The 23,752-nt window shown below is 44.6% G+C and overlaps 1 protein-coding gene across 1 annotated transcript in view; it reads right to left on the reverse strand.

Moving 5' to 3' along the window:
• The window catches only part of LOC134911389 (probable cation-transporting ATPase 13A4), a 137,240-nt gene that overhangs the window by 56,615 nt on the left and 56,873 nt on the right, over positions 1 to 23,752 (reverse strand). The window contains exons 8-17 of the mRNA XM_063919622.1: positions 22,426 to 22,498; positions 21,448 to 21,579; positions 20,765 to 20,935; positions 19,886 to 20,043; positions 17,433 to 17,621; positions 17,121 to 17,182; positions 16,805 to 16,955; positions 15,944 to 16,024; positions 14,844 to 15,000; positions 11,219 to 11,336 (exon numbers count right to left, since the gene is read on the reverse strand). Coding sequence (XP_063775692.1) covers positions 11,219 to 11,336; positions 14,844 to 15,000; positions 15,944 to 16,024; positions 16,805 to 16,955; positions 17,121 to 17,182; positions 17,433 to 17,621; positions 19,886 to 20,043; positions 20,765 to 20,935; positions 21,448 to 21,579; positions 22,426 to 22,498 — 1,292 coding nt within the window. The remainder of the gene's footprint in view (positions 1 to 11,218; positions 11,337 to 14,843; positions 15,001 to 15,943; positions 16,025 to 16,804; positions 16,956 to 17,120; positions 17,183 to 17,432; positions 17,622 to 19,885; positions 20,044 to 20,764; positions 20,936 to 21,447; positions 21,580 to 22,425; positions 22,499 to 23,752) is intronic.

Genomic DNA, 23,752 nt, shown 5'->3' on the forward strand with positions numbered 1-23,752 from the left:
CAGCCATCTTGGATTCTGTCAGCTGATCATTTCCTCCAATCTGTTGTCAGTTTTGTTAATCTCCATAATTGCCTAGCCAATCCCTTCCTTGCTGCAGGTATAAATACACTGTGCCTGAGCAAGGAAGGCGTCAGTGCTTTGGTTGTCAAACCTAGTTCCAGTTTGTCTCTCTTCTGTGAATGTCTTCCAGGTTCCAGCTCCTGTTTCCAGACTTCTGCTATAGAGACCCGCACCAGCATTCCATCTGCGGTGTAGCCTGACTCTCCGATCCATACTGGACTCACCTGTTTCCAGCTACAACATCACCTGCTTCCAGCTCAGCTTCCAGCAGTGTACAGCTTCTCTTAAAGGGCCGGTGTCCTTTCTGCAGTTTACCACTCTCCACCGGTATTATTATTTCTCTGCTCTCAAATTCTATATTTCATCTACATTGCATCACTCTCAAGCTTTATTTATTATTTAACTGGTTCCAGCCAGTATCCACTCCGTGCCAACACCTGTCTGGTTCTAACCAGTACCCACAGCAGCATTTTATCTACAGCAGTCCAGCTTTCCCTGGAACACCAGCTGGTACGACCCTGGGCTTTCCTCATTGCTACAGTTGAGCCTGGTAAGGATTTTCCAACTTGCAGATAATAAGAACTGTCTCATACCACCAGAGCTCTGTGGCCCCTGCCACCCTGTAGTACCCAGGAACTGTATTATTATTTCTCTGCTGATTTTTATGTTACTTTTTACTGCTACTGTGATGCATGGAGTTTGTCATAAATAAATATCATTGACTTTTACTCAAGTTGTCGTGGTCACGCCTTCGGGCGGTTTCTCTTCATGTTACTTACATGTCCAGGGGTCTGATACAACCTCCCAGGTTCCGGTACATCTCAGCCCCTACAACTGAGGCTGCCTTCCGTCAGCTCAGGCCCTCAGTTGTGACAGTAAGCACTGACCTAATGAATCCAGCCGGAGACCAGGATCAAGCGGCCAGGCCGATGCAAGAACTGGCAGCCCGACTTGAACATCAGGAGGCTGCACAGGGCCACATCATCCGCTGTCTCCAGGATCTCTCTACTCGGCTGGATGGGATTCAGACAACTCTCCGTGGATCAGGCGCATCTGGGGCGTCAACCACAGTGACTCCAACTATAACCCCACCCACCTTACCCGTTTCTGCTCCACGTCTTCATCTTCCAACGCCAGCAAAATTTGACGGATCTCCAAGATTCTGCAGGGGATTTCTCAACCAGTGTGAGATTCAGTTTGAGCTACAACCTGGCAATTTTCCCAGTGACCGTACAAAAATTGCCTACATCATCTCACTTCTCAGTGGCTCAGCCCTTGACTGGGCATCACCGTTATGGGAGAGGTCCGACACCCTGCTATCTTCTTACACTGCATTCGTGTCAACATTCAGGCGCATCTTCGACGAGCCAGGCCGGGTAACTTCAGCTTCGTCTGAGATTCTCCGTTTACGCCAGGGATCACATACTGTAGGACAATATCTTATACAGTTCCAGATCCTGGCATCTGAACTGGCATGGAACAACGAGGCCCTGTATGCTGCATTCTGGCATGGTTTATCCGAGCGTATTAAAGATGAGTTAGCTACCAGAGACTTACCCTCCAAGTTAGATGAGCTAATCTCACTTTGTACAAAAGTTGACTTACGTTTCAGAGAGAGAGCAACTGAGCGTGGAAGATCATCTGCTCCAAAATCTTCTGCTCCTCCTCCTCGCCAACTGTCACCAACTAAAGATGAACCCATGCAAATTGGCCGTTCCCGTTTAACTCCTGCTGAGCGCCGAAGACGTCTCTCTGAGTCTCTCTGTCTGTATTGTGCAGCTCCGTCTCACACTATTAATGCCTGTCCCAAACGTCCGGGAAAACTCCAAATCCTAGCTCGCCAAGGAGAGTGCCGGCTAGGAGTAATGATCTCCTCTCCATCTCCTCAAGATTGTAATCTCCCAGTCTCGCTTCAAGTTGCTCAACGTTATCAAAACGTCATTGCCCTCCTGGATTCCGGAGCAGCTGGGAACTTTATTACCGAAGCCTATGTTAAACGGTGGTCCCTACCCACCGAGAGACTTCCTTCCTCCTTTTCCTTAACTGCCGTGGATGGCAGTAAAATTTTTGATACAGTTATTGCTCTAAGGACTCTACCAGTTCGTCTGAGAGTGGGAGTTCTTCATTCCGAACTTATTTCACTTTTAGTGATTCCAAGAGCCACACATCCTGTGGTCCTGGGCCTTCCATGGCTCCGTCTTCACAATCCTACAATTGATTGGACGACTACGCAAATCCTGGCATGAGGTTCCTCCTGTGCTGAGACATGTTTGTTCAAAGTATTGCCTGTCTGTTCTTCCTCCCCCAGGTCGTCTGATGTTCCACCTCCTCCATATCAAGATTTCACGGATGTGTTCAGTAAAGCTTCTGCTGATATCCTTCCTCCTCATAGAGAATGGGACTGCCCGATTGATCTCGTTCCAGGGAAGGTTCCACCTCGAGGCCGAACTTATCCGTTGTCTCTGCCTGAGACGCATTCTATGGAGGAATACATTAAAGAGAACCTAGCAAAGGGGTTAATTCGACCTTCTTCTTCTCCAGCCGGCGCAGGCTTCTTTTTTGTAAAAAAGAAAGATGGTGGTCTGCGGCCGTGCATCGACTACAGAGGTTTGAACGACATTACCATCAAGAACCGCTATCCTTTACCCCTGATTACTGAGCTCTTTGACAGAGTTAGCGGAGCTACCATCTTTACAAAGCAGGACTTGAGAGGTGCATACAATCTCATCCGGATCCGTGAGGGTGACGAGTGGAAGACCGCATTTAACACCCGTGACGGACATTATGAGTACCTCGTCATGCCCTTCGGATTGAGCAATGCTCCAGCTGTCTTCCAGCATTTCGTCAATGAGATCTTCAGAGACATTCTATGCCGTCATGTCGTGGTCTATCTAGATGATATCCTCATTTTTGCCAACAATTTAGAGGAACATCGTTTTTGGGTAAAGGAGGTTCTGTCCCGTCTCCGTGTCAATCATCTCTATTGCAAATTAGAGAAATGCGTCTTTGAAGTCAAGTCCATTCCGTTTCTAGGGTACATTGTGTCCGGTTCCGGACTAGAGATGGATCCTGAGAAACTACAAGCAATCCAGAATTGGCCGGTACCCTTAACCCTCAAAGGGGTCCAGAGGTTCTTGGGGTTCGCCAATTATTACCGAAAGTTTATACGAGACTTTTCCACCATTGTGGCGCCTATTACTGCTTTCACCAAGAAGGGTGCTAACCCGTCCAAGTGGTCTGAAGAAGCCATGCAAGCTTTTCATCTTTTAAAACAGAGGTTCATCTCTGCGCCTGTCCTGAAACAGCCTGACATCGACTCTCCTTTCATCCTAGAGGTGGATGCCTCCTCCGTTGGAGTAGGAGCGGTGTTATCTCAGAGGGCTAAAGATGGCCATTTACATCCTTGCAGTTTCTTCTCACGGAAGTTCTCCCCAGCTGAGCGCAACTATGCCATTGGCGACCAGGAGTTGCTAGCCATCAAGCTCGCTCTAGAGGAGTGGAGATATCTGTTGGAGGGAGCTTCTCATTCAATCACCATCCTTACAGACCACAAGAACCTTCTATATCTGAAAGGCGCACAATGTCTCAACCCTCGTCAGGCCAGATGGGCACTTTTCTTTTCCAGGTTCGACTTTAAACTCCAGTTCTGTCCGGGCTCTCAGAATCGCAAGGCCGATGCCCTTTCCCGCTCATGGGAGCAAGAAAATGAGTCAGAGTCTTCAGACAAACATCCTATTATAAATCCGTTGGCATTCTCCACGGTAGGGATGGACTCTACGCCCCCATCAGGAAAAAGTTTTGTGAAGCCGACACTAAGGAAGAAGCTCATGCATTGGGCCCATGCTTCCCGCTTTGCCGGACATACAGGTATCCAAAAAACCCTGGAGTTTATCTCTAGGTCCTATTGGTGGCCAACTCTGAAAAAGGACGTTTTGGAGTTTATTGCATCTTGCCCAAAGTGTGCTCAACATAAAGTATCCCGCCAGTCGCCTGCGGGGCAACTGGTTCCACTATCTGTTCCCCGTCGTCCATGGACCCATTTGTCGATGGATTTTATTTCAGATTTGCCCATGTGCAACAAGTTTAATACCATCTGGGTGGTAGTTGACCGGTTCACCAAGATGGCACACTTCATTCCTCTCACCGGTCTTCCGTCAGCTTCCAAGTTGGCTCAAGTATTCATACAAGAGATTTTTCGACTCCACGGTCTTCCAGAAGAAATTATCTCAGATCGAGGAGTTCAATTCACAGCCAAATTCTGGCGAAGTTTATGTCAAGCCCTCCAAGTCAAGCTAAAGTTTTCCACGGCTTACCATCCTCAGACCAATGGTCAAACTGAGAGGGTGAATCAGGACTTGGAGTCCTTTCTCCGCATCTATGTGTCCTCCTCTCAAGATGACTGGGTTCAATTACTTCCCTGGGCCGAGTTCTGTCATAACAACCAGTATCATTCTTCATCTTCTTCAACACCATTCTTCACCAACTTTGGATTCCACCCTAAAGTCCCTGAGTTCCAACCGCTTCCAGCAACTTCTGTTCCCGCAGTGGATATCACCTTGCATCAGTTTGCCAATATCTGGAAGAGCGTACGATCAGCTCTGCTCAAGGCATCGTTCAGGTACAAGAAGTTTGCGGATAAGAAGCGTCGAGCAGTTCCTGCTCTCAAGGTGGGTGATCGGGTATGGTTATCCACGAAGAATTTGAGGTTAAGAGTTCCTAGTATGAAGTTTGCACCTCGCTACATCGGTCCTTTTAAAATTGATCAAGTCATCAATCCTGTTGCTTACAGACTCCAGTTGCCTCCCTTCTTAAAGATACCCAGGACATTCCATGTTTCCCTGTTGAAACCGCTAATCTTGAATCGGTTTCATTCCTCACTTCCTCCAACTCCGAAAGTCCAAACTCAACGAGGCGTTGAGTATGAAGTAGCCAAGATCCTGGACTCACGTCACCGTTACGGTCAACTTCAGTATCTTATTGACTGGAAGGGTTATGGCCCTGAGGAACGTTCATGGACCAATGCTTCTGATGTCCATGCTCCTGCCTTGGTCCGGAGATTCCATTCCAAGTTTCCTCAAAAGCCAAAGAAGCGTCATGGGGCCACTCCTAAAGGGGGGGGTGCTGTCACGATCCGGGTATCTGTACGCCATTTCTTACCTATCAGATGCCTCCTAAGGCTGGCTCAGCGCTCCAGGACCGGATCCCATCTGTCATCCTGATGTGCACATTCCCGCATCCTCGTCTGTCTCTCTGGACGCAGTCACAGTAACGCCTTATACATCTGGCATGGCGTCTCCCGCGGCCTCCGCCGCCGTCCCTGAGCTTCTGCATTCAGAGTGGCGATTACGTCAGCCGCGGCCTCCGCTGTGTCCGCGTGGTTGGATGTGCATCTGTCAGCCTGGCGTCTCCTGTCTCCGGTGGCCGGCGCCGCCATTACTGTTTTCCAGACCACATGGATTACAAACCAAACTTCCCTCCAAGTGTCTGCATGGGCGCAGCCATCTTGGATTCTGTCAGCTGATCATTTCCTCCAATCTGTTGTCAGTTTTGTTAATCTGCATAATTGCCTAGCCAATCCCTTCCTTGCTGCAGGTATAAATACACTGTGCCTGAGCAAGGAAGGCGTCAGTGCTTTGGTTGTCAAACCTAGTTCCAGTTTGTCTCTCTTCTGTGAATGTCTTCCAGGTTCCAGCTCCTGTTTCCAGACTTCTGCTATAGAGACCCGCACCAGCATTCCATCTGCGGTGTAGCCTGACTCTCCGATCCATACTGGACTCACCTGTTTCCAGCTACAACATCACCTGCTTCCAGCTCAGCTTCCAGCAGTGTACAGCTTCTCTTAAAGGGCCGGTGTCCTTTCTGCAGTTTACCACTCTCCACCGGTATTATTATTTCTCCGCTCTCAAATTCTACATTTCATCTACATTGCATCACTCTCAAGCTTTATTTATTATTTACTGGTTCCAGCCAGTATCCACTCCGTGCCAACACCTGTCTGGTTCTAACCAGTACCCACAGCAGCATTTTATCTACAGCAGTCCAGCTTTCCCTGGAACACCAGCTGGTACGACCCTGGGCTTTCCTCATTGCTACAGTTGAGCCTGGTAAGGATTTTCCAACTTGCAGATAATAAGAACTGTCTCATACCACCAGAGCTCTGTGGCCCCTGCCACCCTGTAGTACCCAGGAACTGTATTATTATTTCTCTGCTGATTTTTATGTTACTTTTTACTGCTACTGTGATGCATGGAGTTTGTCATAAATAAATATCATTGACTTTTACTCAAGTTGTCGTGGTCACGCCTTCGGGCGGTTTCTCTTCATGTTACTTACATGTCCAGGGGTCTGATACAACCTCCCAGGTTCCGGTACATCTCAGCCCCTACAACTGAGGCTGCCTTCCGTCAGCTCAGGCCCTCAGTTGTGACAGTGTCGACATGTTTGATGAGGATAATGATGTGGAGGCGGAGCAGATGCCTTTAGAAGGGATGTCACCCCCTGCGGGGCAGACACCTGAGTGGATGGGCTTATGGAAAGTAATGAGTGCACGTATAGACTCCTTATATAAGAAAATCGACGACATGCCAAATGTGGGACAGCCGACTTCTCAGCTCGTGCCTGCCCAGGCGTCGTCAGGGGCTCTAAAACGCCCGCTACCTCAAGCAGACCCAGATGTCGACACTGATACTGACACCAGTGTCGACGACGATGAGTCAAACCTGATGCCCACTAAGGCCATTCACTGTATGATTGAGGCAATGAAAGAGGTGTTAAACATTTCTGATATAACTACTGGTACCACTAAAAAGGGTATTATGTTTGGAGAGAAAAAACTACCCGTAGTTTTTCCCCCATCAGATGAATTAAATGAAGTGTGTGAAGAAGCGTGGGCTTTCCCTGATAAAAAATTGGTAATTCCTAAGAAGGTACTAATGGCGTTCCCTTTCCCGCCAGAGGATAGGTCACGTTGGGAAACACCCCCTAGAGTGGATAAAGCGCTCACACGTTTGTCTAAAAAGGTGGCACTACCGTCTCCGGATACGGCCGCCCTCAAGGAACCTGCTGATAGAAAGCAGGAGGCGATCCTGAAGTCTGTATATACACACACAGGCATTATACTTAGGCCAGCTATTGCGTCAGCTTGGATGTGCAGTGCTGCCGCTGCTTGGTCAGATAAACTGTCAGAAAATATTGACACATTAGACAGAGACACGATCCTGTTAACCATAGACCATATAAAAGACTCAGTCTTATATATGAGAGATGCACAGAGGGAAATCTGCCGACTGGCATCTAAAGTAAGTGCATTGTCCATTTCTGCTAGGAGAGGCTTATGGACTCGCCAGTGGACAGAAGATGCAGATTCTAAAAAGCACATGGAAGTGTTGCCATATAAGGGTGAGGAATTATTTGGGGATGGTCTCTCGGACCTAGTTTCCACAGCAACGTCTGGGAAGTCAGCATTTTTACCCGATGTCCCCTCACAGCCTAAGAAGGCGCCGTTTTATCAGGTACAGTCCTTTCGGACCCAGAAAAACAGGCGTGGAAAAGGCGGGTCTTTTCTGTCCAGAGGCAGAGGTAGGGGAAAAAGGCTGCAACAAACAGCAGGTTCCCAGGAGCAAAAGTCCTCCCCCGCTTCTTCTTCCAAGTCCGCCGCATGACGGTGGGGCTCCACAGGCGGAGCCAGGTACGGTGGGGGGTCGCCTCAAAAATTTCAGCGATCAGTGGGTTCGCTCACAGGTGGATCCCTGGATCCTGCAAATAGTATCTCAGGGGTACAAGCTGGAATTCGAGGCGTCCCCACCCCACCGGTTCCTAAAATCTGCCTTGCCAATTGCTCCCTCAGACAGGGAGGCGATGCTAACGGCAATTCACAAGCTGTATTCTCAGCAGGTGATAATCAAGATACCCCTACTTCAACAAGGCCGGGGTTATTATTCCACACTATTTGTGGTACCGAAACCGGACGGTTCGGTGAGACCCATTCTAAATTTGAAATCCTTGAACACATACATAAAGAAATTCAAGTTCAAGATGGAATCGCTCAGGGCGGTTATTGCAAGCCTGACCGAGGGGGATTACATGGTATCCCTGGACATCAAGGATGCTTACTTGCATGTCCCCATTTACCATCCTCACCAGGAGTACCTCAGATTTGTGGTACAGGATTGCCATTACCAATTCCAGACGCTGCCGTTTGGACTGTCCACGGCACCGAGGGTATTTACCAAGGTTATGGCGGAAATGATGATACTCCTTCGAAGAAAGGGAGTTTTAATTATCCCGTACTTGGACGATCTCCTAATAAAAGCGAGGTCCAAGGAACAGTTGTTGGTGGGAGTAGCACTATCCCAGGATGTGCTGCACCAGCACGGCTGGATTCTGAATATCCCAAAGTCACAGCTGGTTCCGACAACACGGCTACTGTTCCTGGGTATGATTCTGGATACAGTCCAGAAAAAAGTGTTTCTCCCGGAGGAGAAAGCCAGGGAGTTGTCATCTCTAGTCAGAGACCTCCTGAAACCAAAACAGGTATCAGTGCATCACTGCACGCGGGTCCTGGGAAAGATGGTGGCTTCTTACGAAGCAATTCCCTTCGGCAGGTTCCATGCCAGAATCTTTCAGTGGGACCTGTTGGACCAGTGGTCCGGATCGCATCTTCAGATGCATCGCTTGATAACCCTGTCTCCAAGAACCAGGGTGTCGCTACTGTGGTGGCTGCAGAGTGCCCATCTTCTAGAGGGCCGCAGGTTCGGCATACAGGACTGGGTCCTGGTGACCACGGATGCCAGCCTTCGAGGCTGGGGGGCAGTCACACAGGGAAGAAACTTCCAAGGACTATGGTCGAGTCAGGAGACTTCCCTTCACATAAATATTCTGGAACTAAGGGCCATCTACAATGCCCTAAGTCAAGCAAAATCCCTGCTCCTACACCAGCCGGTGCTGATCCAGTCAGACAACATCACGGCAGTCGCCCATGTAAATCGACAGGGCGGCACAAGAAGCAGGATGGCGATGGCGGAAGCCACAAGAATTCTCCGATGGGCGGAGAATCATGTACTAGCACTGTCAGCAGTGTTCATTCCGGGAGTGGACAACTGGGAAGCAGACTTCCTCAGCAGACACGACCTCCACCCGGGAGAGTGGGGACTTCATCCAGAAGTCTTCCAGATGCTGGTAAACCGTTGGGAAAAACCACAGGTGGACATGATGGCGTCCCGCCTCAACAAAAAGTTAAAAAGATATTGCGCCAGGTCAAGGGACCCTCAGGCGATAGCTGTGGACGCTCTAGTGACACCGTGGGTGTACCAGTCGGTTTATGTGTTCCCTCCTCTGCCTCTCATACCAAAGGTATTGAGAATAATAAGAAAGCGAGGAGTAAACACCATTCTCGTGGTTCCGGATTGGCCAAGACGAGCGTGGTACCCGGAACTTCAAGAGATGCTCTCAGAGGACCCGTGGCCTCTACCGCTCAGACAGGACCTGCTACAACAGGGGCCCTGTCTGTTCCAAGACTTACCGCGGCTGCGTTTGACGGCATGGCGGTTGAACACCGGATCCTAAAGGAAAAGGGTATTCCGGAAGAAGTCATTCCTACGCTTATTAAGGCCAGGAAAGATGTTACGGCAAAGCATTATCACCGCATATGGCGGAAATATGTTGCATGGTGCGAGGCCAAAAAGGCCCCAACAGAGGAATTTCAACTAGGTCGATTTCTGCATTTCCTGCAAGCAGGAGTGAATATGGGCCTAAAACTAGGCTCCATTAAAGTACAGATCTCGGCTCTGTCGATTTTCTTTCAAAAAGAATTAGCTTCAGTACCTGAAGATCAGACATTTGTGAAAGGAGTGCTGCATATTCAGCCCCCATTTGTGCCTCCTGTGGCACCTTGGGATCTCAACATGATGTTGAGTTTCTTAAAATCACATTGGTTTGAGCCACTAAAAACCGTGGATCTGAAATATCTCACGTGGAAAGTGGTCATGTTATTGGCCCTGGCTTCAGCCAGGCGAGTGTCAGAATTGGCGGCTTTATCATGTAAAAACCCTTATCTGATTTTCCATATGGATAGGGCAGAATTGAGGACTCGTCCCCAGTTTCTCCCTAAGGTGGTGTCAGCGTTTCACCTGAACCAGCCTATTGTGGTGCCTGCGGCTACTAAGGATTTGGAGGACTCCAAGTTGCTAGACGTTGTCAGGGCCCTGAAAATATATGTTTCCAGGACGGCTGGAGTCAGAAAATCTGACTCGCTGTTTATCCTGTATGCACCCAACAAGCTGGGTGCTCCTGCTTCTAAGCAGTCTATTGCTCGCTGGATTTGTAGTACAATTCAGCTTGCACATTCTGTGGCAGGCATGCCACAGCCAAAATCTGTAAATGCCCATTCCACAAGGAAGGTGGGCTCATCTTGGGCGGCTGCCCGAGGGGTCTCGGCTTTACAACTTTGCCGAGCAGCTACTTGGTCAGGGGCAAACACATTTGCAAAATTCTACAAATTTGATACCCTGGCTGAGGAGGACCTGGAGTTCTCTCATTCGGTGCTACAGAGTCATCCGCACTCTCCCGCCCGTTTGGGAGCTTTGGTATAATCCCCATGGTCCTTACGGAGTTCCCAGCATCCACTAGGACGTTAGAGAAAATAAGAATTTACTCACCGGTAATTCTATTTCTCGTAGTCCGTAGTGGATGCTGGGCGCCCATCCCAAGTGCGGATTGTCTGCAATACTTGTAAATAGTTATTGTTAACTAAAGGGTTATTGTTGAGCCATCTGTTGAGAGGCTCAGTTGTTTTCATACTGTCAAACTGGATATAGTATCACGAGTTGTACGGTGTGATTGGTGTGGCTGGTAAGAGTCTTACCCGGGATTCTAAATCCTTCCTTATTATGTCTGCTCGTCCGGGCACGGTGTCCTAACTGAGGCTTGGAGGAGGGTCATAGTGGGAGGAGCCAGTGCACACCAGGTAGTCCTAAATCTTTCTAGAGTGCCCAGCCTCCTTCGGAGCCCGCTATTCCCCATGGTCCTTACGGAGTTCCCAGCATCCACTACGGACTACGAGAAATAGAATTACCGGTGAGTAAATTCTTATTTACTCACATTTTATTTTCCATTAATTTTATTGGTTCCTTGAGAAATATTGAGGCCTGGGATACAGCACCTGATAAAGTTGGCATCTGATGCAATCTTCCAATCCTCTAGAGTTTTATAGGCCAGTCCAATAACTCGAAAACCTTTCATAGTGTAAAACTGAAGCTCCTGTGAAAAGCCTTTTGGAACTATGTAAAAGAGAAAGATGAATACTTTTATTTCCCTCAGACTGATATATTTTCTGGTGTCATTTATGGTTGGTGCATTGCAAATGATCAAGCCTCATTTATTTCCATCCATCACACATTTATGTTCACTTAGCACTAAAGTACCTGTCTGCTCCAATGTTCTGCACACGTTGTGCCTGTATTAGATATAGACATATATTTGCATCTTCTCTCTTATGTTTATGCTACAGTATTGTATATTGAGTTGCACATACTGTATGTGAAATGTTAAATACAGTATAGCCTATATATTCTCATCTGGCTGAAAAATTGCCACATTAACTTCCTCAACTAGGAAACTTGTAAAAGGTTGATGGAGCTCACTAAGGTTTGTCTTTTAAAAGACATACTGGGGGTTATCCAGACCTGATCGTAGATGTGCTAAATTTAGCACATCTCCGATCAGCTTCCCTGACATACTAGTCCGCCCCGCATGTCAGGCCCGACCCCGTCACACAAGTACAAAAGCATCGCACAGCGGCGATGCTTTTGTACTGTAGGAGTAGCTCCCGGCCAGCCAGTGCAGGCAGGGAGTTACTTGCCGCTGCCCGGGTTGCAGCGGCTGCGTGTAACGTCACACAGCTGCCACGGCTCGCCACCCCCCCCAACAGTCCGGGCACACCTGCATTGCCAGAACCGCGCTCCCTAAACAGCGGCCAAACACCGCCGACCCACTCCCTCCCGCCCAGCGACCGCCTCTGCCTGTACCTGTCAATCAGGCAGAGGCGATCGCAGGACTAAGACGCATGCGCACTTGCGCACTTCAGACCTGATCGCTGCTGTGCAAACACGCACAGCAGCGATCAGGTCTTAATTAGCCCCACTGTGACTTGGCCATACCTCATCTCTATATTGTTATAGGAAAGAAAAGAAGACTCTTTTTTGGGGGCACTCACATATTATATCATACTGAACAGGGAAATGCCAATATTCATAAAATTTTATTTTTATTATATATTTTAAAATATCTTGGATTATGTATCTTTTTTGGACAAATAACACATACAAATAAAAACAATATTTACAGCAGTGAAATCCTGCCCTGCATAATTAATTGGGTATAACTATATTCCCAGTGTGGGTATATTATGGACTATGTATGTTTGTATGTGTTATTTGTCCAAAAAAGATACATAATCCCAGATATTTTAAAATATATAATAAAAGTTACATTTTATGAATATTGGCATTTCCCTGTTCAGTATGATATAATATGTGAGTGCCCCCCCAAAAAAGTATTCTTTCCTTTCCTATAACAATATATGCTATTTTGACTCTGGGGAGCACCGCCAACCCTTGGATCATTGATTTTTCTTTCTGAATCCAAAGGTAGTTGTTTATTTTTGAACTTCAATTACTCCCCTGTTGAAACTTTCCCTCCTCTCTTAGGGGGGTTCTCTAGAGACAGGAGAGGTCTAGTGCGGTTCTGTCTCGCAACCTTTTTATCTTTTCATAATTCATCTCTGTCAATTTCAGTAGAGGCTTGGCTAACCATTAGAGAGCGCATGATCTGGCCCCCTTGATATGATAAATATATCATATATTAATGAAAATGGTCCACAGTGGTACAGTAGACAAATACTGCATGTTGCAAACCCAAGGACTCCATCTAGTGTATAGAGATTTTACTCCTAGATGGAAGTAAAACTTTTAATGTACTGATTGTATGACCTACAGTACACACCATATTTGTAAGTGTGCTATGGAATGTAAATGTATATAAAGACTACTTTTAATAGTTTAATTGTACTGAAATCTGTTCCCAGTTGATGCACCTATTATGAGTATTGGAATTCATTAAAAGTAATTCTTTGATCCACCTTTAAGTAATGTTAAAAATGAGTCCTTTTGCACACACACACACACACACACACACACACACACACACACACACACACACACACACACACACACATATCACTCCTATTGTACACAGAAAGAAATGACCTCAGTTGCTCTGCCACTTGCAGCATCCTCATATAAAAAAATTATACTTCTATGAGCACAGTCTTGCAAACCCTTCAACTGTACCTTTTTGGCAGGTAAAGTACATTTTTTTATGGTCTGAACTTGCCAAAAAGGGCTTTGTACCGATTTTTTACTCTCCAAATTAAAATTGAAAGTATAGGAAAGGGGACGTGCCCACACCCCTTCTACCCATGGCTATGCCTCTTTCCTAATTTGTACCAGTTTTTATGTGTAAAATGTTAGAGGGTATGGTCTTGTAAATGGATGAATGTTCACGTGGATGACCAGGTTTGTTACTAATGGCCTGATATACAGTTGAATGTACAGATATGCCACACTTGCATTTTCCCATCTATATTCTGAGCTAAACAGGCATCTCTACAGACACAAGTTACAGTTTGCACCACTGAGTAGATTTACTTCTAGTAAATGCACTTATGAAGTTCTAAATCCTACCCTAGCTGCTCTATAGATTTATTAGCAATGGGTGACTCCATGTAACCCCACAACTACACTTAGCACATTCATAGTCCTTCCTCCAGGAGTTTGACATTAGTGACACTAGCATCAAGACAGCTTTGTTACGCAGACATTTGAATCATGCTACAGTCTAAGTATATCCAGTAATGAATAATCATTTTCTTTAAAAAAACAAAAGCATCCTTGGGAACTATGCTTGAGACAGAGTCAGGGCTTGTAGACCAGGTGTTGGGGCCTCACAAGCATTTAGGGAATACCTCAATGTGATATAAAGCATTTATCATGCAGAACTAACATTTTCACCTACATAAATGATGACATTTACCCCAACATGGTCTAGTGCATAAAGAACAGAAGCAGTTTCATGATACCCTAGTCATAAGCAGGGGCGGATTGGCCATAGGGATAACGGGGAAGATCCCCGGTGGGCTGATATGCATGTGGAGCCTGTTTTGTTTGTTGACATGTGAGGGTGGTGCTGCCGCCATGGTTACACGGTATACCTCTGGTGCTGCTTATGTGAGACCACGTCTACAAATTTTTCCAGAGCCTTTTTCAGTTCCCAATCTGCCCCTGGTCATAAGTGAACCCCTTTGCATTATAACAAATACTTCACTTGGGTTAGTATCGGTCATGTGTGCTTTGTTTACTGTTACTTAATCAAATATTCAAAATATTGTCAAAATAAATGTATACGTTGTTTCAACAAGATTAAAGATTAAATTGTCTTTAATATTATTTCATATTAATTGTCTTTAATATTTATATCTGTATGATAATGGTGAAGAGCCATCAAAACCTATTGGGGTCAGTCGAAACAACAGAACTATGTGAATAGCAACATCACCAATGTAGATGGACAGAAAATAAGTGAAGATGGGCAACTGTAATTCTAAGGGATGTTCACAACTGAACATGGCAACAGTTCAGTATTAAATGATCCCGTTATATCTGGAAAGTAAACTATAATTAATTTTCTTAACTAAATTTATTGACACAACACAAAAAAAAAAACCTTACCACTTTCCTCCTTGCAAAATGTGATCACCATCTCTGGCGCTCCTTTCATATACATAACTAGCTTATCCTGACCAATCTCTTGAGTGATGACAGACATGCGCTGCAGGCTGGAAGAAAATGGAAACTGATGGATGATGGCAATTTCTTCAACTGGACCCTAGATGGGTAAAAGAACTGGTGAGTGATAATCTGCCAGCTGCTACAGTACACATGTGTTATGGAATAGAGCACAAAGCATAGCCCCAAGTAATACTTAATTGTAACATTAATAAATTATATTATGAAGACTAGTACTATATTGACCCTATTGTGCAGATTACATTAATTGTATCTATTGGTTAGGTACTTTCGAACAGATTCTATTTAATGCTACCTTATCTGAAAAATCTGTATATAAAGGTATATTGATTATGGGGGTTATTCAGATATGGTCGCAGATTTTGCTATAGCAGCAAGCTCTGCCACCATATTACTCACATGCTGGGGGCCGTCCAGCACAGGGCAACACTGCCCAGCATGAGTGGCACCACCCTGAGATCGCAATTCAATTACGATCGCATCAAATAGAAGTCGACCCCTGCTTACGCAGCATGGCAGAGGCACCGCCGCCCTGTTTCAAATCACAGGAACTGCAGGTGACATCATCAGCTGGCACCGAAATGGCCATGACATGCCTGTGTTACCTGCCCTCCTCTTCCCCAGTGTAGCATCGCCCGTCCTTGGAGGCCCGTCGCCTGTCAATCACGTCGCTATCACATCCTTTCGTGATGCGATTGCATCATGACAGCCCATGCACGTGCACTGCGCCCGCTGCGCATGTGCAGACAGCAAAACCCTGGTCTTCAGAACGAGCGCAGCACCTGCATTCAGATCTCACTAAGGCCCAATATGTTGTCCAGTGACTAAGCCCAGACCCACCACAGGGTATTCTCTCTGACATCACAAGTTTTTTAAATCACTCGCAAGGACAGGCAAACTCCTGATGCATCTTCTCTGCAAGTTGTACGCCATATACAACCTCCATAAAGGAAACTGTAGTATATTCAGTGGAGAAATACAACAGCTCAGTTCTGCTGCCTAGAACATGGGGGAAGACTCACCATTCTGCAGCCTTGTCCTGGTTTCACAATCAGGTTGGATGCGGAAATGTCATTATTTTCTGAAACCAACTGTTTGAGTTCCTAAAAACAGATACATCACAGCTTGCACAACAGTGAATACAACAAAAGGTTAAATCAGGTGAAAAGAGGTTGGTATGATTTTATAATTGATAAGTATGCATTTTAATGAACTATAAACTTTTCTATATTTTTACAGGTGTATGCAATTCTATATTTGGAAGACATCTATAAAGATATGCTGAATCTCAGTGTCTTGTGGAGCTACAGTATAATATGAAGACGATGCTTATACTTTGTAAGTTCTAGAGGTGTATTTACAAAACTGAGGGTTTTTAGAAGTGGAGATCTTGCCCATAACAACCAATCAAATTCTACTTATCATTTATCTAGCACCTTCTTGAAGATAATAGCCAGAATCTGATTGGTTGCTATGGACAACATCTCCACTTCTGAAAACCTACATTTTTGTAAATGTACCATCTAGTGTTTAGTCACTTCTGTTCCATTTATTGTTACTGTGAGGTTAGGTTTAGACACTAAGGGGAGAGGGTTAAGGTTAGGCTGCTCGGAGGGGAGTTTATGGTTAGGCTTAGGCACCACTGGGGGATGGGTTAGGGTTATGCACTAAGGTAAGAGGTTATGGATAAGGCTGTGGGAAGAGAGGGTTAGGGATAGGGGGTAGGTGAGAGGGGATAGCATAATTACCTCTAGCCCTGTTGGGATTTTAAAGACCTGAATGCCGGCATTGGTATTGTGACCACCAGCATCCCGTCCACCGGTCACACATACCAAGCCCTACCAGTGTTTCATATGAAAATGTACAGTATAATCCCTTCTTACCCAGTTAGTAGCTTCAAACATCTTCAAATCCAAGGGATCTCCCTGCAGTGTTCCATCAATGGCAACTAATGAGTGGCAGCTGGACAAAGCCCCAAGCAATGGTCCCCATGGCAAAGCGTTACCCATTGTGAAGCTGTGGACCTCCTGGAAGCTAATAGGAAGAGATTATAAACTAGCAGAGCACATGTAACTTTTCAGGTCAGTTCCAAAATCGGTTAACAGATAATGACTCTATCAGGGCATGTTAATATTATCTTCTAAAAATAACACATAAAATATAATATTGAGGCTATACAGTATACTGTAGGAAACATACCAATTTCCATGGGAAGGGAGCACACCCCACAGGTCCAGTCCATCTTCTGTTAGAGTTCCAGTCTGCAGCAAAAACCTCTATAAGTATGTAAACTCTGTCCCCTCCATCGTCTCTTAGCAATTGTTACCTATTTCAGATGTTTGCTGTTTTTGAGTTTTCACAATGTACTGTATATTAAATATTTGTTATGTACACAGTTAAGGGGACCGTTATATTATTAGTATTGTAAGTCCCTCACTTGGGAAATGATACGGTACAGTAGCTGTAGCTCTAGATCTGGGAATCATGCTTGGAAGCTAGTGAAATCCTTACCTTGTCAAAACAAATAATATTCAGGCGCCCACAAATATTTATTCTCTGAGGACTGACACAAAAAATCCCATTCTTCTTTAGTCTGCGCTGAGCATACATAATACCTGTAGATAAGGCAGCTGACAGTGCTGGGGGAACAGCTGTTGTGATAATAATCAAAGCCTTTATCACAATTTCAGTAGGAGACTCCTAAGGGTAAAAAAATATAGTTATATGATATTATAGTAATACTAAGTCATATTATAGCTTTATGATGCTTCTGTGCTGCCGTTATCCTATTACTTTGTAAGTGCAGAAAAACAGGTCAAGTTGGAAGTGTGAACCTTGCTTAATATAGAGATGAATTTGACATCACAATGCCTCCGCATAAGTGAACAGGTCACTGCAATCCACATCATCAGTACACATGTCTCCTGAAATACTCTGTTCGGCGGCAAACATTGTGATAATCTGATTAATTTTATTTTGTACAGTTTCCTCTTTTGCTTACTAGCACCAAATATGAATAGCTTGTGCAAACTCATACTTAGAAACTGTAATGAATGGTGGAGAGGAAGAGTCGATTAAGTGAGCAAATTACACACAAGGACTAATTATGGAGATTGGGTATAAACTGTAATGGTCCAGATCTCGGAACACCGGACCAGACTGGTACTCTGCAGCAAACTCTGCCAATATGTAGCTTGTATTGCTCGTCCCCATCTGGGTGTCCTGTCTGGGGGATGTCTGTGGCAGCTGTCATGTGGGAGATGGGGAGGGAGAGATTACAGCCGCCCCATATGGTCCAGACCATTCCAGTTTTTACCTCATCCCTTTACCATACAGGGGAGGATGTAATCTCTCCCTCCCTGCCTCACCGGTGACAGCTGTCACAGACACCCCCCCCATCCAGATGGGGCACCGCCTGGACAGGGACGAGCACTACACGCTCCAGAATAGCCGAGTTTGCTGCATGGATCCAGTCTGGTCTAGCATTTTGGGGTCTGGACCATTGCAATTTTTTACCCAATATTCTCATTGTGTTCAGTAGGATATATAATTGGTCTCACATATCTGGTGTTAGATAGGGTGTGGTCTACAAGGATTCACTGATACAGGGAATAAGGGCAGGGCCATCTTTTCATATGGGCTCAAGGGGGAGTTGCCCAAGGGCCCCAGGAGTATAAGGGTCCTAGGCTCATAGCCGAGGGTCCCCTTTTTCCAGGGGGGCCATATTTTTGAATATAGGCCCCATAGAACCAAAAATATTTGACTTCAAAGCAGTGGTCCCCATCCAAGCCTGTTAATTGCTCTTCCCAGCCAGATATCTTGGGTTCTGTCTGACATAGAGTTTTTCTGTGGGTATACTCCAAAAACTGAGACTCTCAATTTTTAGTGCACACTGACAGCTCCACACGCCTGGTAGCAGTTTCATATATTCATTGATGGATTGCTCTGGCTCCTGTACTTTGATCCCCTGAAAGGAGGGATTCCCCATTATTTTTTTATCCCATGGAAAGCTAAGAAATCTATTTCCAGGAACTGGAGATATCTGCAGTCAAGCCAGTTGCCCTCCCACCGGAAAATTATGAATATTAAACCCACTCCATTATCCACCCCTCCCCTGCATATAAAACACCACCTATCACCCTGGAAGTCATGTATTGGGGCCCCTTCATTCAGCCCAATGCCTTCTTCTACAGTTTAGTGTTCTCCCTCTAACCCCATCTCCCACCATCTGTACAGTAAAGGAATAATTAGCAGAAATGACTGCTGAGTAAAAGAAACAACAATTCCTACCACCCACGGGACATCAAAGCTGCAGCTGATAGCACCCCCCACCCCTACTGCTGGAGGATAGGCAGGGGCCTAAGTGCATTGCTTTGCCAAGGGGCCTACACTGCTGTTAAGATAGCCCTGAATAAGGGGTTATCTCCGCGCTAAGACATATCCTGTATCACTACTAAGGCAGCGATACAGGATGTGATAGTGTTACAATGTATCAGTATGTCAGTTGCTGGACAGATCTGACAGTAGCTTGTCCCTCCGTATACCCTCTGTATCGCATAAGTATATACTTCTCAGAGCACAGCCTTACTATGGTAAATCAGCCAATACAGGGCTTGCACAGAGGACATGAGATGAACTGCATGAAGGTGCTGAGGACAAGATGAATTGAAGATGATAGCCCTCAGAAAGTTATCACAGTCAATACAAAACATTGCAGAAGAGTATAATGCTATAGTTACAGAAGTCTTCACAAGGAAGTGAATACAAATGTGCACTGCTACATGGTACTGTATCAAGCAGGAGTAACTTTAACTGGGATTACCAGCTTTATAATCCCCTTTTGTCTCATACTGGGCTGCTGAGTGTAGCTAGTGTGCTTAGTAGTGGCAATGTCACTATTGTATTGTAATAATAAAGTCAAGTTCACTTCTAATTGGAGCGATATTTAAATATATTTATCTTACCCCTTGCATGACAAAAACAGCCACTGTGTAGATTGTTCCAATTATAGCAACGCTTGCTAGAACCATCAGAAATCTGAAAGCATCTCTATATAATTTAAAATTCATTGGCTTTGGGTACAAGATGGATCTCACTAGATCTCCTTTAGCAGTATTAAATCCTGTGGATTTAAGAATAACACATCATACAGTAGGTCAATAACATGGCAATAAACAAAAGATATAAAAAATGGAACCAAAAGTGTCTAAAATAAAGCTGTACAAACATATAGAAATATAATGTTGATACACATTTTTAAATGATAAGGCACTAGCCTATACTTTATAATTACACATAGATACAATTTCTAAGATATAACAGTGTACGGTACAACTAAGAAAAAAAATGAATTCAGTTTAAAAAACCACCAATACTTCTGTCCATGGCAATGGCTGACTTTTTAAATTAGTACTCCCCACCTGTAAAACTCTGTTGTAAAGTCACAGATATACTGTATTCATACAGAATAATATTTCTGTGATCTTAGATTTAAATCAGATTTCCAAGAATGCCTCAGACGGTGAGGTAATCAGAAGATTACTGTATTCTCATTCTATTTGGGAATACATACATATGCATTATCATTAAGGTATTAGGCAATTAGGGCACCACTCCTTTCCTCCCTCATTGTTTATTATATATTTAAGAGATGTTAGAAACTCTTAAATTATGATTCTTAGTATAATACAAATGTAAACATATTTGTAGGGGCATAAATGTGACCTAGTTTAAATAAAACTATATTGTACAAAAGGCACATTATTATAGTTAGTACTTTTTGCCTTAGCCAAATATCATAATATATAAGTAAATGTGTACTATGTTAAATTATTAGAACTGACCAGTTCTTAGGATAATTGCCTTCACGTGTCCATGACCTGCTGACTTTGTCTGAATGACTTCAGTACCACAAAATAGGATATGCCTTTTAAAGTCCTCGCCACTGTGTGTCTTCCAGGGCGTGGTATGGTCATTATGAGGTAGAGGAGTTTTAGACACAGGGATACTTTCACCTGTTAAATAAATGAAAATAAATATTGTTAACCTAAAGGACAACTGATGCAATTTATCAATTAAAGGTATTTTTCCTCAGGCTACTTTCCTCCACAGCCTCTATTTAGTCCTCACTTAAAAATGACATAGTTACCTAGCACAATTTAAAAACCACTGGTTATTTACTATAGCAAGAGATCACCATTATTTAACAAACTGTAATAAAACGAATGGGAAAGTTATTAGTCCATAGTACGGGATCTGTTCAATTCTCCAGCTGTCGGGATCCCAGCGGTCAGGATACCGATGCTGGAGTCCCGCCAGCCGGCAATGCTGCCAGCCGGAATACGCACATGGGCTATTTCCACTCTTAGGTGTCCTCGACACCCATAGAGTGGGAATAGAACCTATGGTGAGCTCAGCTCGCCACCGAGCCTGCAAGGCGGGATACTGACAGTTGGCATCCTGCCCGGTGGGAGTACGTATGTAATCCCATAGTACATTATTTGTCATCTCAAGCAGTGTGTAATACCTGTGAGCATGCTTTCATTTACAATACATCCTCCGCTTAGGAGTATGGTATCACATGGAAGGAATAACCTCTTTCCTGTAAAGACAATGACATCACCTGGCACCAAGCAGCGGGATTCTACCACCTTGCACTCTACAAAGAAATTAAATTAGGAAAAAGGCTAGAATCACTGGAGGTAATAGCATTATATTATAATTTTCAGTTTGTGACATTATTATCATTATTATTATTTATTATTAATTTTATTGTGTTGCATATTGTGATGGTTAATGTCTAGGTGTCTTGAGACTGGGCCCCCCCCCCCCCCCCCCCTTCCTTACAGGATTAAAAAGGTGTTTGACTACACCTATCTGCAGCTCAGTATGAGGCCCAGGCGGATATTGATGATAATTTGGGAGAAATAAATTGGAAAGAGATAAAGTGCCAACCAATCTGCTCCTGTCATTTTTCAAACACAGCCGGTAACATGGCAGTTATGAGCTGATTGGCTGGTACTTTATCTCACTCCAAGGTTTACTAAATAGAACCCATAATCTGTAAAATGATAGATAAATGCTGTGTGGTTAGTACTTTATCTCTCTCCACTTTTTCTTTCTACATCATTGATAAATCTCTCCCTCAGAGAGGAGCTAAGTGGATGGCCTAGTGTGAGACTAGTGTTTATGCTGCAAGAGACAGGGAGTCGGATAAGACGGCTCAGTGAAGGGCAAAAGAGATGACTCAGTTGAGAGTTCCCAAGACTGGTGTGTGTGTGTGTGTGTGTGTGTGTGTGTGTGTGTGTGTGTGTGTGTGTGTGTGTGTGTGGAGGGGGACGGGGGTGGACGGGGGTGGAGATATGGGGAGTCATTCTGAGCCCTGCAAGAGGCAAGGTTTACAATACAAGTAAGCAGGTACTGTATCGTTTTTATCTTAATTAGCAAATGTTCCTAGCAAGCTCACATTCTACCTTTTGCTGTATGTGTTGCTATTATAGCATACCTCTGTTTTTTTGGAGTATGGTCACCTTGACACTGTTGTTGGATTCCACCAGATTGTGAAGTTTAACAGATTCCTTTAATTAAAAATGTACTTGTTAGATCTAATTTAGAAAGCATAAATTAAATTTTATTATTTACAAATGTACATGATATATTACCTCAAATATAATAAAAAATAAGTCGATATACAGGGGATGTGTCCTGTTTACATTATAAGGCCCATTACACACTAAACGAGAAAGTAAAAGATCTCACTCAGAAGGGCCAATCTGAGTGAGATCTTTTACAATCTCTTCTAGCGTGTACACTCAATGTCGTTAACGATGGGTGCTCCCATGCATAGTGAATGACCCCCTCTCTCGTCTGAACATGTATAGACGAGGGAGGTCCTCGTTAACGACAATCATGCTGCAGATGCAGCATGAGCGTCATTCCCCCCGCCTTCCCCGCGCCATTGCTCCCTTCCCCGCTGGCATCAGCAAGTGTATATGCACTCGCCGATGCCGGCACCCTGCCCGGGGTATGTGTATGGGGCTTAACAGTAAAATAACTATTTTACAATACATCTATAGTATATAATGTATTTTAGTGTGACTATAGATCTAATCACATATGCACATGTGCTCCTTTCCTATACGTCACTCTCTGACCCCCTGACCCTGCACATATTCCCTGCCCTTATCCTACTGGATCCCTTAGGTCAGAATATCTTTAATGGAGAATTATTGAAGAGACACCAGTGGGATATAAAATGGGTATTAAAAAGAGTAATGAAGCATCTGCGGGCATGTAAATGAGTTATGCTACTATAAGGGATTTATATAGCCTCACTGTTTTCATGACAGGGACGTGCAGTGAGCTAAATAGCTCAGGAGGCACTGACTAGCACCAGAGCCAGATTTACATGCAATATATGAGCCAAAGCGTTCATCTGGACATTATACACAGGTGCAGCAGTATAAACTCCTGGAAATTTGGTGCGTTTTGATCAGAGATGTGCGGAAAAGTTACCCAGGTGAGCCACTGTCTCAATTGCCATAGACTTTTTACTCCAGAGTTTTGACTATAAAAAATATTATAAAGAATAAGATATTTCAAACATATTCTTTGTATTTTTCATATACTTTATTCAGTCAAAACTCTGGCACAATTGTTAGTATGACAGGAAAGGCTCTGCCTCACCTGCCTCACACCACCGCACATCACTTTCATGACCAAGCCCAAAGGGCATTAAACATACAAAAATGTTTTCTTTTGTGCAGCATTACTTGTGGTTGAGGGATCCGTTTAATATCCCGGCTGGAATCCCGACACCTGTCAGAACACCA

This window comes from Pseudophryne corroboree, chromosome 4, assembly GCF_028390025.1.
Source record: "Pseudophryne corroboree isolate aPseCor3 chromosome 4, aPseCor3.hap2, whole genome shotgun sequence".
Lineage (NCBI taxonomy): Eukaryota > Metazoa > Chordata > Amphibia > Anura > Myobatrachidae > Pseudophryne > Pseudophryne corroboree.